Below are 14,243 nucleotides of genomic sequence, written 5' to 3' on the forward strand. Positions count from 1 at the left end.
AAGCAGCTATGGGAAGGCTGGCTGTGAAGAGCCCGCAGTCTTCCAAACTGTTTTCGGTTGAGGAAAGTTTAAGACGTCTTTCCACCACAGTACCTATAGACCACCTAATGGAGCCACTGTTATCACGGTTTAGAGCTTCTACTTTAGACATGTATTTTGGCTACACTTTTTTTTTTTCTTTCTTTTTTGGAGATCTGAACTTGGATGTCCAGCTATTTTTCTTCATATATAAAAAGTATTGATAAGACAAGACATAAAACACTTTAATTGTTGTGTAAAAAAACCCTTTGTGTGGGGGTAGAATTTCAGGGGGAGGGTGACCGGATACTGGACTTAGGACCCTGCACCTTCTAGGCCAGCACTCTATCACCAAGCGTCATCCCCAGGCACATTTGTCATTCTTGACTTGAAATGAGGTCTTGCTGGCCTTTAACGCAGTCTGTAGCCCTGGCAGGCTTTGAACTCATGACCCTCAGCCTCCTGTAGAACTGAGATTATAAGCATATAGCACTGGGCCTGTCTTAGTTCTGGTTTTGTTTCTTTTTTGCTGTTCTTGGTTTTTCTAGTCCCTGAGCTGGCACTAAAATGCTCACTGGCTGCGCTCCGTTTCAGGGAGGAGCTTTACTCTGAGCTTTGTGGGTCTCCTCTGTAAACACAGGGCCTGTGATATTGACCCTCAGAGGTGCACATGGCACCTCTGAGTTGACACTACAGGCCTCACACAAGCCCAGCCCATCCTTTGGCTTCCTCTGGGTTTCTGACTTCCCACTGTCTCTGTGATGGACCTTACCTTTCATACTTAATCTCTGCCTTCTAGAGGCTTACAATCTGATGGAGCACTGTGAAGCTCTCATGCCAACCTTGCTCACACTTCCTGTGCTCCCTCTTAAAGGCTTCTAGATAACAGTCGCATCAGCTTGTGTTTGTACTGTGTGCTTTTATTTGCTGGTGCCTCTAGATAGTCTTACAAGTTCATAGCCTAATCTACCTCGTGCACGGTTAAATATTTGCACGTGCATGTCTCACACTGCTGTAACAATCAGATCCAAGTACCTGAACTCTTTGAGTAGGAATGTGTGAGTCCCTCCTGCTGCTAGTCACTTATTTTCTGGCTCTCCACTCCCCTCGCTAGGAATGCAGTGCCTGCTCCCGCCCCCTTGTGGTGAAGCGAGGCAGTGTGACAAGTTCCATGGCTACCTTAGCAGCAGAAATGCTGGAGGGGCCATTTCCAGGCCTCTCGGCTGTTGCAGTGAAACCCTGCAGGCCTGCCTTTCTTCAGTAACCATCTAGAGTTAGACTAGGGTGGCTCTGTTCATCGTGCCCCTGGGGGAAGGAAACAGGAGTGCACCTTTTCTGTCTGGCCCACAGTGACTCAGAGCACAAACGAGAACGAAGCCTTCAGCACTACAGCGGGCAGTATTCGGGGTCCTTTGTTGCAGCAAGAACTAACGTTTGGATAGGAGCTTGTTTGAAGTCCCATGGCAGCAAGTGATGGAGCCGGAGGAGCGTTCATTTCGCTCTCCTGTTAAAAATCCCTGTGGGCTGCAGAGACAGCCCAGACAGCAGTTAACAGAAGCCAGATCTAGTTCGCCACAGTCATGTCACAACCCCCTGGAACACCAGCTCTTTCGTGGCAATCAGATACTCTGGCCTCCACGAGCACCTGCATTAGTGTGCATCTACCAAACACACATAATCTAAGATAATAAATATGTTTTTAATCCTCAGAGACAGGACTCCTGGTGCTACAGATGACTGCCGTTTTAGAAACCATCTCCGGAAAGGGGATGAGCTCGATGCCAGGAACACGATAACACAGAGAGCCCGAGGCCGCTCTCCCAGGAGTCACCCTGCTGTCCAGCATCCCAAAGCAGCTCCCACGCCAGAAGAGACACTGAACACCACACGGATGCTGTTTATCCGGACACACACGGTCAGCTGTCCAGTCCTACAGACAGCAAAGTGGTAGCTCAGCGGCCAAACTGAGTGACATGTGCTGAAGAAAGAATGAATGAACGAATGAAATCCTTCACTCTAAAGTGACTAGCTGCTCCCTAGGCACTAACCACATCTGCAGCTTCTTACTGATTCAACAAGTTGGAGCCTGTTCAGAAGTGCATGCAGACACAATGTTCGCATTCCAGTCACTCAAGAAATGCAAGAAAAACAAACAAAGACACAATCCGTTTGCTGTCATGCGACCAAAATAATTTAGTTACTCCAGACCTAAGCTAAAGCAATCACAGTAACAGCTCACTTTGTAACCTAAAAGTAAAGCAGCAGCAACAACACCCAAAACACACAGACACACAGCACACAAACATACCATATACCAGACACTCATCACACATGTACATGCTCACACACAACACACACACACAACACAAATACAGACCCTTAAGCACACACTCACATACCACACACACCTCACACCCAGAAACATACAAACATACATAAGACACACACATAAACACCACACACACACAGGGACACTCACAGACACACAGAGACCACACACACACAGACACACACAGACACTCACACACCACATACACATAGAAACACAGTCACACACATACATAAACACACTCATATACATATGCACCACACACACGGACCATGCACTTACACACCACACACACATAGACACACCACACATACAGATAAACACATATACTCGTACCACACACACAGACATACTTTACACACACCACACACATAGAAACACACTCCCACACACAAATACCCACACATGTAGTAATGATAAAGGCTTTTAAAAATAACCTACAGACGGGTATTTGTCTGCTCCTGAGCACACTGTAAACACCAAGGGCTCCCCACATCAAATCGAAAGGGATCTAGCAGCAAAGAAAGCCGGGAGGGAACCAGAAGAAAGCCTGAGAGCAGCAGGGACTCCATCTTGTGAAGCACGGAGGAGACACCAACTCGACTGTAAAATGACTCTCAGATCCATCCTCCTGCAGAACAGCACCCCTGGGATGTTTGCTCAACTTACAGTCACAGGTCATGGCCTCCCTGGCGGCTGGATCGGAACAGGAGACTAGACTGTGGCGGAAAGGGGAATGGAAGTCTACAGGCCGTGGGACCTTTCAGAGGAACTTAAAAGGCAAAGTCACTTGCTCAGTGTCTACATCCCTCCTGCAACATGGGAACTTGTGTAAGCATGTGTAAGCCCCCAGAGAGAAGTTACCTGATGAGGAAGGCAACAGGAAATGGCCGTGAGGCAAAGATGGTTGCCAAGTTTGACCTGGTACAGGAAAGAAAACTAAGATTCTGCATTACATGAGTGGCTCTGCTGTACCTGTGTCATCCTCGGCTGGTCTGTGGGCTCCCAAACACCAAGGAGTTAACACACAGTGCCCCAAAGTGGACAGCAGAGGAAAGAGCGCCAACAGCCTAGTACCGTGGAAGGACAGCCCCTGTCCTTCCTACCTGAACATTATCCACGTTTGATATGTCAATATATGCTACTATGGCTATATTGAAATGATGGATATAAGCATCAAAAGAATAATGATTTAAAATTGCTTCAGGGGAATGAGACAGAGATAGGTAAAGTTGGAAGGTATTGCTTACTGCCCTTGTAGTAAGAATCATTTGCAGAATTTTTTTATAAAAATAAAATTCACCCCAGAAGCAGAAAGACAAATAATTTATACTCACTTATAAGTAGATATTAGCCATATAATATAGGATAAACATACTAAAATCTATTGCCCTAAAGAAGCTAAACAACAAGGAGGACCCTAGGGAAGATGCTTAATCCTAATTCAGAAAGGCAAACAGGACAGACATGGGAAGTAGGAAAAGACAAGGAACAGGACAGGAGCCTTCCACAGAGGACCTCTGAAAGACTCTACCCACCAAGGTATTGAAGGAGATACTGAGACTCACAGCCAAACTTTGGGCAGAGTGCCAAAATCCTTATGGAAGAAGAGAAAGATAGAAAGACCTGGAGGGACAGGAACTCCACAAGGAGAACAACAGAGTCAAAATACCTGGACCCAGGGGGCCTAGCAGAGACGGATACTCCAACTAAGGTCCTTGCATGGACAGGACCTAGACGCCCTGTTCAAAGGAAGCCCATTGGCTGCTCAGTTTCCAAGTGGGTTCCCTAGTAAGGAGAATAGGGGATGTATCTGACATGAACAGCAGGCTCTCTGATCACCTCCCTGTGGGGGCCGGAGGGAGGGAGTACAGCCTTGCCAGGCCACTGAGGAAGATGATACAGCCAGTCCTGATGAGACCTGATAGGCTAGGGTCAGATGGAAGGGGAGGAGGTCCTTCCCTATCAGGGGACTAGGGAAAGGGTACAGAGGGAGAAGAGTAAGGGTGGGTGGGACTTGGAGGAGACAAGAGAGGGGGCTACAGTGGGAATACAAAGTGAATAAATTATAATAAATAAATATATAAGATTAAATTGAGGTAAGGTCTCACCATGTAGCCCAAACTTGTCTCAAAATTTGTGAGGATTATTGAGACAGGAGAGTAACTTTGAGTGCAGGGCTAGCCTGGGCTACGAGTAACTGGCCAATCTGGTATACAGGGTAAGATCTTGTCTCAAAACAAAACTCAGCTTGTTTTTCTTTTTTTATTTCTTCACTAACACATGATTCTTTCTATATTTCTGATCTTACCCCGCAGTGGTCCCATCTTCCCATCACTAACCCCCCCAACCTGGTCTCCCGGTTCTCCTTTCGCCATCGCGATCCACGCAACACCAACTGATGGCAACTGTATCACCATCACGCTCCGCAAATGCACCCTTTTCTTTCTCCTTCTCACCTAGAGTGGGGAACAGATGGCCTGCTGCCTGTCTTCCGAATCTAATCTGACCCCCTTCACATCTGCCTTGCTGTCGGCTGCACAGCCCTGTGTGCTTACTGAGCCCACAAGCAAACGCTACTTAAGATGCTCCAGGACTCATCACAGCCAAAGAGAAGTTCAAGCAGGCTATCTACCCCACCGTCACGGCCTATCAGAGTCGTTTCTTTCGCTGCTTGTACAACTCCAGCCCTCAAATACTCAGTACGTACCACACTCCGCCAACTCTGTTCACCTTTACTGTTTCCGGTGCCTCACTCAGTGCCTAGCTCTGAGGCAGCCATCATAGACACAGCTGAATAAATAAATAAATAAATAAATAAATAAATAAATAAATATTATGTTCTTGTTATGACCAGCTGTTCAGTTCCTCCCTAAAATCTTTCGTTTCCTGGAGATCTCTACAGATTTTTAGCTTCCCAGCTTGCAAAATATGGGATATAATCATTATTTCATTAAAGTTTGGGTTAGATGAAATGTCTATATCACCATCAAACATGGCACAGTGAATTTTACTTTCCCTAGCCAGAAGGAAAAAAGAGGACAGGGAAAGGGGAGGAGAAGGGCGAGGAGAGAGTTAGAGAGTTACAGACTTGAACTTACTTTAGGATCTAGAAAGATGGGGCTGTTGACACTTTACTTCACAAGGATGGTTTTTCCACTTCAGGAATTATGCCTTAGTGACCTTATGAAATATAACATCTTTGACCAAAAGCATTTCTTCAAATTTTGCAATCAATTGTTTCAGAGTGGCCCAGCTTTTTATTTTTTTAAGGTTTTATTCACTTTATGTATATGAGTGTTCCATCTGCATGTGCACCCGCACGCCAGGAGAGGGCAGTAGAGGGTAAGATGGTTGTGAGTCACTCTGTGGTTGCTGGGAATTGAACTCAGGACCTCTGGAAGGGCTCTTAACCACTGAGCCATCTCTACAGCCCGGGGAGACCCAGCTTTATGCATACAAAGCTTGAAGAGTTCCGCAGCTCTTATCAACTCCAGCAGAAGTTATAAATTACAGTTGCAATGTTACTTACTGTCATTCAAAGATAAAGTATTCAAGGGCTTAAAACTAATTCTGTACATGACCCTGAGAATTATCTATACCACTAGAGATCTTGAATTCCCAGCACTTATAACCTTGTGACTAATAGCAATTTTTCATCAAAATGCCAGTAAATGTCATTGTTCTAGGCCCCTCTTCTGAGTAAAATGCTAGTGACATATATATATATATATATATATTCAATAATACATTCCTACTTGAAATCAGCTTATCCAATAAGAATGTTCCAATCTCCTTGTTATGCCTTTTGATAATCTTCTTTTTAGTCAAATGTTTTGCAAGGAATATGATAGTTTTTATAGAATTCCTTCAGGCTTAGGAAACAAATGTAAATATCTTTCCTTGCTTAAAAAAAATATCACCAAAAGGATAGACTCTAGGTTATGAATGATATATAAGTCAAAATATTTTTAATAAATTTAAGGTTGATAAAATTTAAAACACATGGCGGTGTGGTGGTTTAAATAAAAATGGCCCCATAGGCTCATAGGTCTGAATGCCTTATCACCAGGGGGTGGTACTGTTAGGAGGTGTGGCCTTGTTAGAGTAGGTGTGGCCTAGTCAGAGGAAGTGTGTCATTAGAGGTGGGCTTTGGGTTTTCAGATGCTCAAACCAGGCCTAGTATCTCTCTCCTGCTACCTGAGAATCCAGATGTAGAACTCTCAGCTCCCTCCCCAGTGCCATGTCTGCCTGAATGCCGCCATGCTGATAACGGGGATAAACCTCTGAACCTGTAAGCCCCAGTTAACATTTTCCTTTGTAAGAGTTGCCGTGGTCACGGTGTTTCTCCACAGCAGTAGAACACTGACTGAGACAGGTGGTAATCAGTAAATATAATGAATGTTACATGACTAGATGAAAATAATTCTTAAAAGGAGGCTGTAGTATGAAAACAGTAATAATGCAAAAATGATAACCTTCAACTGTAGGCTCCATTTTAACTAATAAAAGCAGGACAGTAAAAAATATCCCTAAACCCTCCCATACAAAAGAGTTAATGTTGTTGCTCGTTTAATGTAAGAGTTAGACTGGGTGAGGTCTGTGGTATTTTTACACCCATAGAATCTAAAATAATCCTATAAAAGATGAAGGCAAATAGAACATAGAAAACATACTATAACAAGGGAACATAGGAAGAAAAAAAATCATCACAAAAATGTGAACTAATAGAACAAAAGTTCATTATGTCCATGACATAAAATAAAAATGATTTTAATGAGCTTACTAAAAACAGTGACTTATATAGCATTACAAAATAAAGAAATGGCACAGAAGGGTTTTGAAAAGAAATATGAGAGAAAAGATACTTTCTTTCATCTGATGCACACAGGCACTGATAAAAGGGAAGCAATACTTTTCAAAAGAGCTCACAGTCAGATTTGTCACTGTGGAGACAATTTCATCAAAGTGGAGAACAGAATATAAAAAACAGGAAAGCCTGCATCTACCCTTAAAATACAACACAAATGAGGTTCTAAAAAGCTTGTGCTGGATAAAGTGCAAAGAGGAAGTAGGGATGAAAAAGCCAAATCTCACCTCACGTCACAGGGAATGAATGCTCTTCCTTGCATTTGAGTGTGAGCCTAGCACAGTCCCAATGGGTTCTAAAGAGGCAGAAGAAAGCCCAGAATGCAACTGAACCGCCGGGTATGGAATGTACCAACTGGCATGTGCTCTGGCTAACTTCAGCAGGTAATTCTGACAGGTTCTGACCCTGGCTGTCACCTCACAAAGGACTAAGGAAGTACCTGCACACTGTCCCTCAAAAGTGACAGCCAAACTTGTGAGATCCTGGGGATTCTGCCTTAAAAGCTCTGGATAGTGCCAGACACCCCAATAGCAAGGCAATCCCTCCTTTCTAGAGCTTGCCCCAGCCGGAGGCTGCTCCCTCCTCTCTATTCACAGGCTGCGTCTTTGAAAGTAAATCCACAGATAGTCTGAGCTTCCTGTGCTCTCATTCTCAAACTGGACTAGCTGGTGTTGCCTCACTCCTTATTCTACGAGACAAATAGATGCTGGAAACAAAACAAGACCCCATGGTCCCGGGCAGCTGACCTGTTAGTCAAGCGAAAGCTAAAATTACAAAGAGTGTTAACAACCACACAGAAGCAGAAAGAGGACCACAGACCCATACATACAAAATTTAAAACAAAGAAATAATATGCTGTGGCTGGGGATGTATCTGAAAGGAAGCATGCTCCTCCAGCACAAGTAAGGCCTGGGCACATCTCCACCCAATCAGAAAAGAGGAGGGGGGTAGAAGGAGGAGGAAGAAAAAGAGGAAGAAGAAGAGGAGGAAGAGGAGAGGAAGAAGAAGAGAAGGAGGAAGAGCAGGAGGAGAAAAAGAAGAAGAAAGAAGTGTTCCAAACAAAGAAAAAGATGAACTGTGGTAGCCTGGATCTAAGATTAAATGTCACTCATGGGAGGTCATGAAAAAGGAGTGGCTTTGGAGCAGTGGCTGAGTGACACTGGGGATGGTGTGGGCTTCCAAAACCTCGAAGTCTGTCCCCAGTGACACACCTTCTCCAACAAGGCCACGGGCCTTAATCCTTCCCAAACTGATCTACCCACCGGGTAGAATTGAAATACGTGAACCTGTGGGAATGTTCACAGTCAAACCACCACAGTAATCTATGAACAGTGGGTACAACATCCTCTCCATTGGGCAAGTGAGAGAGCTGAGGCATAGATTCAGCTAATTAGATAAGTCAGAGGCCAGGACAGAAGACCACTTCTCTGAGGGAATGGCTAATACATCAAACAACCTACATCAGGAAGATGAGGATCAAACTGAGCCCACCCGGCTTAATAGGGACACGCTTAGTGGCTCCACCAGAGCAGCTCACTCCAAGGAAGTAATACTAACAAGGCTTCATTCCTCAGTCCCTAGCTGGACCAGTGACAGAGCCCTAACTGTGTACCCATGGCTGCTCTCAGTCCTCACAATCTACTCCCCAGACAGCGGCCAGAATGTTGATTCTAAATGAAGCACAGGGTCTCCTCACGGCCTGCCTAAAATTCCCTGGACATTCCACGCCCGGCCCCTCATCTAAACCCATAGTGCAAAGTCAGTGGCTGGGGAGATCCTCAAAAGCTGTAAACATTTGCTTCCAAGCCTGACAGCCTGAGTTCCATCCTCAAGACCCACAACAGTGGAGGGAGAAAAACCAACTACCGAAAGCAGTTGTCCTCTGATACATACCTGCTGTTGACGTGTGTGAGTGTGAGTGTGTGTGTATGTGTGTGTGTGTGTGTGTGTGTAAATAAATAAATATGATTAAAAAAAAGTCTTGGTCTTGCTTTTTCTACAACAGGGCATGGTAGTTTCAAACCAAGAAGACAAACCTGAGGATAAGGCCTGTCTTGTCTCTGGTTCACATTATATCCAACATTAGACACATTAATTAGTTCCTCAATGGAAGAAGAATCAAGTCATAGTTATATATACACATATTTAGAGAGTGAGAGTTCAAATGGAGTTAGTCTACAGTGGGAATAAGCATCTCTTCCAAACACCACAGGCTATCCAATACAAAGCCCCGAAGCATGCAATGGTCAGTGAGATCCCATAGACACCCCCAAAGTCACAGGTCATTGCTACTGCTATTGGCATGCTCAAGAGGTAAGACCCTATTGCTAAAGACATCATGTACCTGAGTCATGGAACATGGAAAACTCCAACTGCAGTTACTTTGTTCCTACAGGTGCTGGGAATGCTATGCACGCCAAGGCACTAAGGGGGTAAAGGAATCAGCAGTCTTCCTCATCTACAATAGCAGGCATCCTAGAAAGATATGCCAATGCGTGCAAAAGCGGCACAAATTTTATGATAGCAACCAACCAACTTTCCGATTGGATTTAAGGCCCACTCTACAAAGCAGAACTCAAGTCCAGCATCTTTATTAAGAGCCTGTGACTGTGCCACAATTTCTTTATCCATAAATTTATTATTTATCCATAAAGAAATTGCAGTACATTTACACAATGAAGTACTACTCAGCTATTAAAAAACAAGGAAATCATGAAATTTGCAGGCAAATGGATGAAGCTAAAAATCATCCTGAGTGAGGTATCCCAGAACCACAAAGACATGCATAGTATATACTCACTTATAAGCAGATATTAACCATATAATATAAGATAAACATGCTAAAATCTATAGACCTAAAGAAGCTAAATAAGAAGGAGGACCCTAGGGAAGATGCTCAATTTTCATTCAGAATGGCAAACAGACCCCGAATTCGGTGGAAGAGAAAGAACAGGACTGGAGCCACCACAGAGGGCCTCTGAAAGACAAAGCAGGAGATTGAAGCAGATGCTGAGACTCACAGCCAAACTTTGGGCAGAGTGCAGGGAGTCTTAAGGAAGAAGGGGGAGATAGAAAGACCTAGAGGGGACAGGAGCCCCACAAGGCAAGCAACAGAGACAAAAACATCTGGGCCCAGGGGGTCCTGCAGAGACTGATGCACCAAGCAAGGACCATGCACGCAGAGAACTTAGACCCCGCTCAGATGTAGCTCATAGGCAGCTCAGTCTTCATGTGGGTTCCCTAGTAAGGGAAGCAGAGGCTGTCTCTGACATGGACTCACTCTTTGATCACTTCCCCCTGGCAGGGCGGCCTTGCCAGCACACGGAGAAAGAGGATGCAGGCAGTCCTGATGAGACCTGATAGGTGAGGGTCAGATGGTAGGGGAGGAGGGCTCCTCCTTTCTGTGGTCTAGGAGAGGAGGAGAGGAGGAAGAGGGAGGTTGGGACTGGAAAGAGACAAGGGAGGGGCTATAATCAGGATATAAGGTGAATACATTATAAAAAAATAATTAAAAAATAAAAAGAGCCTGTGACTGGGTAGATGATAAGCCCTAGGGAAAAGTAACCACTATTATTACGCTAAATGAACACAGTATTAAACAGCCTCCTAAGTGCTCATCTCCTTATCTGTAGATCACTGTACCTCCCAACCCTCACCTACCTCTTCTTTTTTTAATAGATTGATGATAAATATGGAGAAGCACATCCAGTCAATGAGCTCACCCTAAGTGAAGCATCACCGTAGCAGACCCTCCTCCCAAGGCTCCATGATCATCATGGAAAAGGAAGCAGAACAACTGCAAGAGCCAGGAGGTAGGGAGGATTGCTGTAAAACAGTGCTGCCCAGACAGGGCGCATACATTCATAGCCTCATGCCCAAGGCCTGCACAAGACCAAGCCAGACAAAATCCCAGTGTGGACAGAGGCAGCTAGAGCCCGTCCCTAGCTGAGGATGCAAAAGGAAGGAAGGAAGGAAGGAAGGAAGAAAGGAAGGAAGGAAGGAAGGAAGGAAGGAAGAAAGAAAGAAAGAAAGAAAGAAAGAAAGAAAGAAAGAAAGAAAGAAAGAAAGAAAGAAAGAAAGAAAGAAAGAAAGCAAGCTCATGACTTCATGACTAGCGGCAGACAGTGAGTCTGTTTTCTTCAGGGGTACAGAGCCTGAGGGGTTTCACATGCTAAGGTAGATGGTCCTACACTGTACAAATATAGACAGCTCTAAGAGGACTTACTGGGTTTACAAACAGAACACATAAAATTGGGAAGCCATGGGAGGACGGAGGAGGAACTGTTGTTTATATAAAATTCCCAAACAGGGGATGCTGGGATAAACGGGCTTTCTGTTTTGTGGGCGAAGTCTGAATCATATTTAAATGAGAAGTATTGGGGAAACTTCCCAGAGCTTGAGAAAATTTGAGGCTATTTTTAAAAACCATAAGAAAAAAAAAACAAACCTTAATTTCTTATTTCTAATTTTATCTTTAAATTTTACTTTTTAAAATATTAAGTATTTTTAGGGCTTTTACTCCTTAGGCTAATATTTCCACTTCTATAATTTCAGGTTAGTGTAAAACCAGCTGTTTCCAGCCCGTAGCCAAGACTAAACTCTTTCCCTTTGGCCATTTCACACTAAAAGAAAGTTCTTCTTAACAGTTACATGTGTCTGATGGATGAAGCAAGTATCACTCAGAAGACACAAGTTATCTGAAGAATCCTAGGATGTCAACTCATTCATGTAAGATTATAAAAATTTCCTTAAAAAAAAAAAAGATACATGGGGCTAGCAAGATGGCACCGCGGGTAGAGGTTCCGGCCACTGAGTCTGACAAGCAGAGTTTGGTCCCTGAACTACATGGAAGGAAAGGACTGACTCTCCAGGTTTCCTTCTGGCCTTCACCTGTGCATCATGGTGTGTGTGTCCACACACACAGAGGCACACACCACCACACTCACGAATAAATGTAAAAAATTTAAGAAATGCAGGCTGGGCATGGTGGTGCGCACCTTTGACCCCAGCGTTCGGGAGGCAGAGTTCTGTGAGATCCCAGGTCTACAAAACAGCAGGGCTTGTTCCATAGAGAAACCCTGTGTGGAAAGACAAGAAGCAAAACAACAACAAAAACAAAAATTAAGAAATGTTGGAGTTTGGGGTTGTTTTGTTTTGTTTATGTGTGATACTCACCAATGTAAAAACACAGACACTGTCTGGAGGGCAAAAGCAAGACACAGACTATACCCAGCAGATGACGGCTTCTCTGTATAAAGTACCAAAGCACGCAGACCTGCCTGAACAGTGTGATCTAAAGCTGCCTCTACAGTAAAGAGATAAAGGATGATGAGTTTACACTATTCTTAGTGAGAAATTAAAAAAAAAAAAAAATCACAAAGCACTGGGGATAATTCCCACAGAGGAAGATGGGATTGACGACATCACGCAGAAAGCTTTAACACCCCATTCTGAAGCTCGATGGGGGCACTAGGATTTTTAAAATAAGATTCCGTGTGTCTTACAAAGGCGCCTTATTTAGACACTCTTTACGCATGTGTGAAAGGATTTTGAATAGAAAAGAACAAAGCTTACTAACTGTCGAGGTGAATCCTCACATGTAATGTAAGCATTTTTCCTTTAACCGCCCCCCCCCACTTTTCTGTTTGCTTAATTCCAACAAGTGCCCCCTGACCCTATAGCACCTGGGAGGCTGCAGAATACCCTCCTGAATCCTTAAAAAGTCACAGTTTGAAGGGAAGAAAAGAAGCAGTCTGGGCGACACCTATTCCGCTGGCTGTTCCTCAGGCTCAGCATTCTGCTAAGTGCAGCTTCTGTACAGAATTGCTAAACTCTTCTGGATTGCTAAGCAGCTGGCCCAGGTTGTGGTCAGCCACCATCTCCTTCTGCTCCTCAGGCAAGCCCTCCGTGACCCCATCCTCTTCCTCGGCCTCCTCCCCACACACATCCAGGCTAAAGTGCAGTCTGGCTAACTTCTCCCCGGTGCTCCAGCTGCTCCAAGGAGCTTTCCTTCCCAAAAGCTTACAGGCGGGCCTGAATGAAAACCCCTGGGCAGGTTCAGCAGTCCCCTCCATCTCACAGATATCACCTCAGTCAGGAAGGAGTGAAGCCTGAAGAGCCGCCCCCACCTCCAGCCCGAACCAATGGACTTTTCTCCTTGCCTATTCTTTTGAACTTGGCTCGTAGCTTGCCTCGTCGGTGGCAGATGAGGGAATGCCAGAGCCAAGAAACCACTGTGACCGGTGGATACAGGCACTCTACGAAGTCTGCCTGAAGCCTGTGCTGGTTGGGTCAGGCAGGGCCTAGGACCCTGTTTCTTCTGCCTGTCATCCTTCGGGTGCTTGTTGGAACTCAGGCCTGGATGTTTGTGGTCTGCGTTGTGGAATGGTGCTTCTGTGCAGTCTCCTTCCACCCTGCTTTCTCTCTCCTCCTCCGGGGAACTAGAGCTGTGGCCAATTTTAGAGGCCAGTCCACTTTTAGCATGGCCAGAGGCAGCTTTTGCTGTTTGGCCACACCTTTGAAAGAAGGCTTCCCCCTCTGAAACACACACTCCAGCATAAATAAGCAACCGCTAGCTTCTACACTTTAAAAGCATTGGTTCTGATGTCTCATGCTGTTATTTCAGACCGGGCATATGTTACTACTAATATGCTGTAATCTATCTTTTAAATAAGCACTGAATATTTAAAAGGGTTATGTAACTTCAGCTACAGATCAAATTACTGGGCACACTAGGATACAAAGTCCACACTTAAGATCTTAGTGAACGTTTGTAGATAGTTCAACAAAAGAATGAAGCTTAAAGTATAACGAGAAAAACATAATTCTATACAATTTATCTTCTATGCTATTTCCATTAAAAGCTAGGGATGCTCCCGGGATACTTTCGGACAAACCAGCAGACTACAGCTGCTTAAAAGCAACATCAGGGGTTGACAGTTAAATCCGTTCATTCTGCAGAGATGGAAACAGAGACATAAGAAAGTTAAGAACGGAAGTGTCCTTCTTTCCTCTCTGCTGGGTGCC

General features: G+C 44.6%; 1 protein-coding gene and 1 pseudogene across 2 annotated transcripts in view; both read right to left on the bottom strand.

Annotated features, from left to right (window-relative positions):
- Positions 1-14,243, bottom strand: part of Msrb3 (methionine sulfoxide reductase B3) — a 119,588-nt gene that overhangs the window by 97,246 nt on the left and 8,099 nt on the right. Inside the window, exon 2 of one of the 2 annotated variants that reach the window (XM_060378125.1) lies at positions 12,215-12,295. The exons of the other annotated variant lie outside the window; for it this stretch is intronic. Within the exon in view, the coding sequence (XP_060234108.1) occupies positions 12,215-12,295 (81 nt within the window). The remainder of the gene's footprint in view (positions 1-12,214; positions 12,296-14,243) is intronic. 2 annotated transcript variants of the gene reach the window in all.
- LOC110557682 (coiled-coil domain-containing protein 28B-like) lies at positions 12,982-14,170 on the bottom strand (annotated as a pseudogene).

The sequence above is a fragment of the Meriones unguiculatus genome, chromosome 2 (assembly GCF_030254825.1).
Source record: "Meriones unguiculatus strain TT.TT164.6M chromosome 2, Bangor_MerUng_6.1, whole genome shotgun sequence".
In the NCBI taxonomy this organism is placed as follows: Eukaryota; Metazoa; Chordata; class Mammalia; order Rodentia; family Muridae; genus Meriones; species Meriones unguiculatus.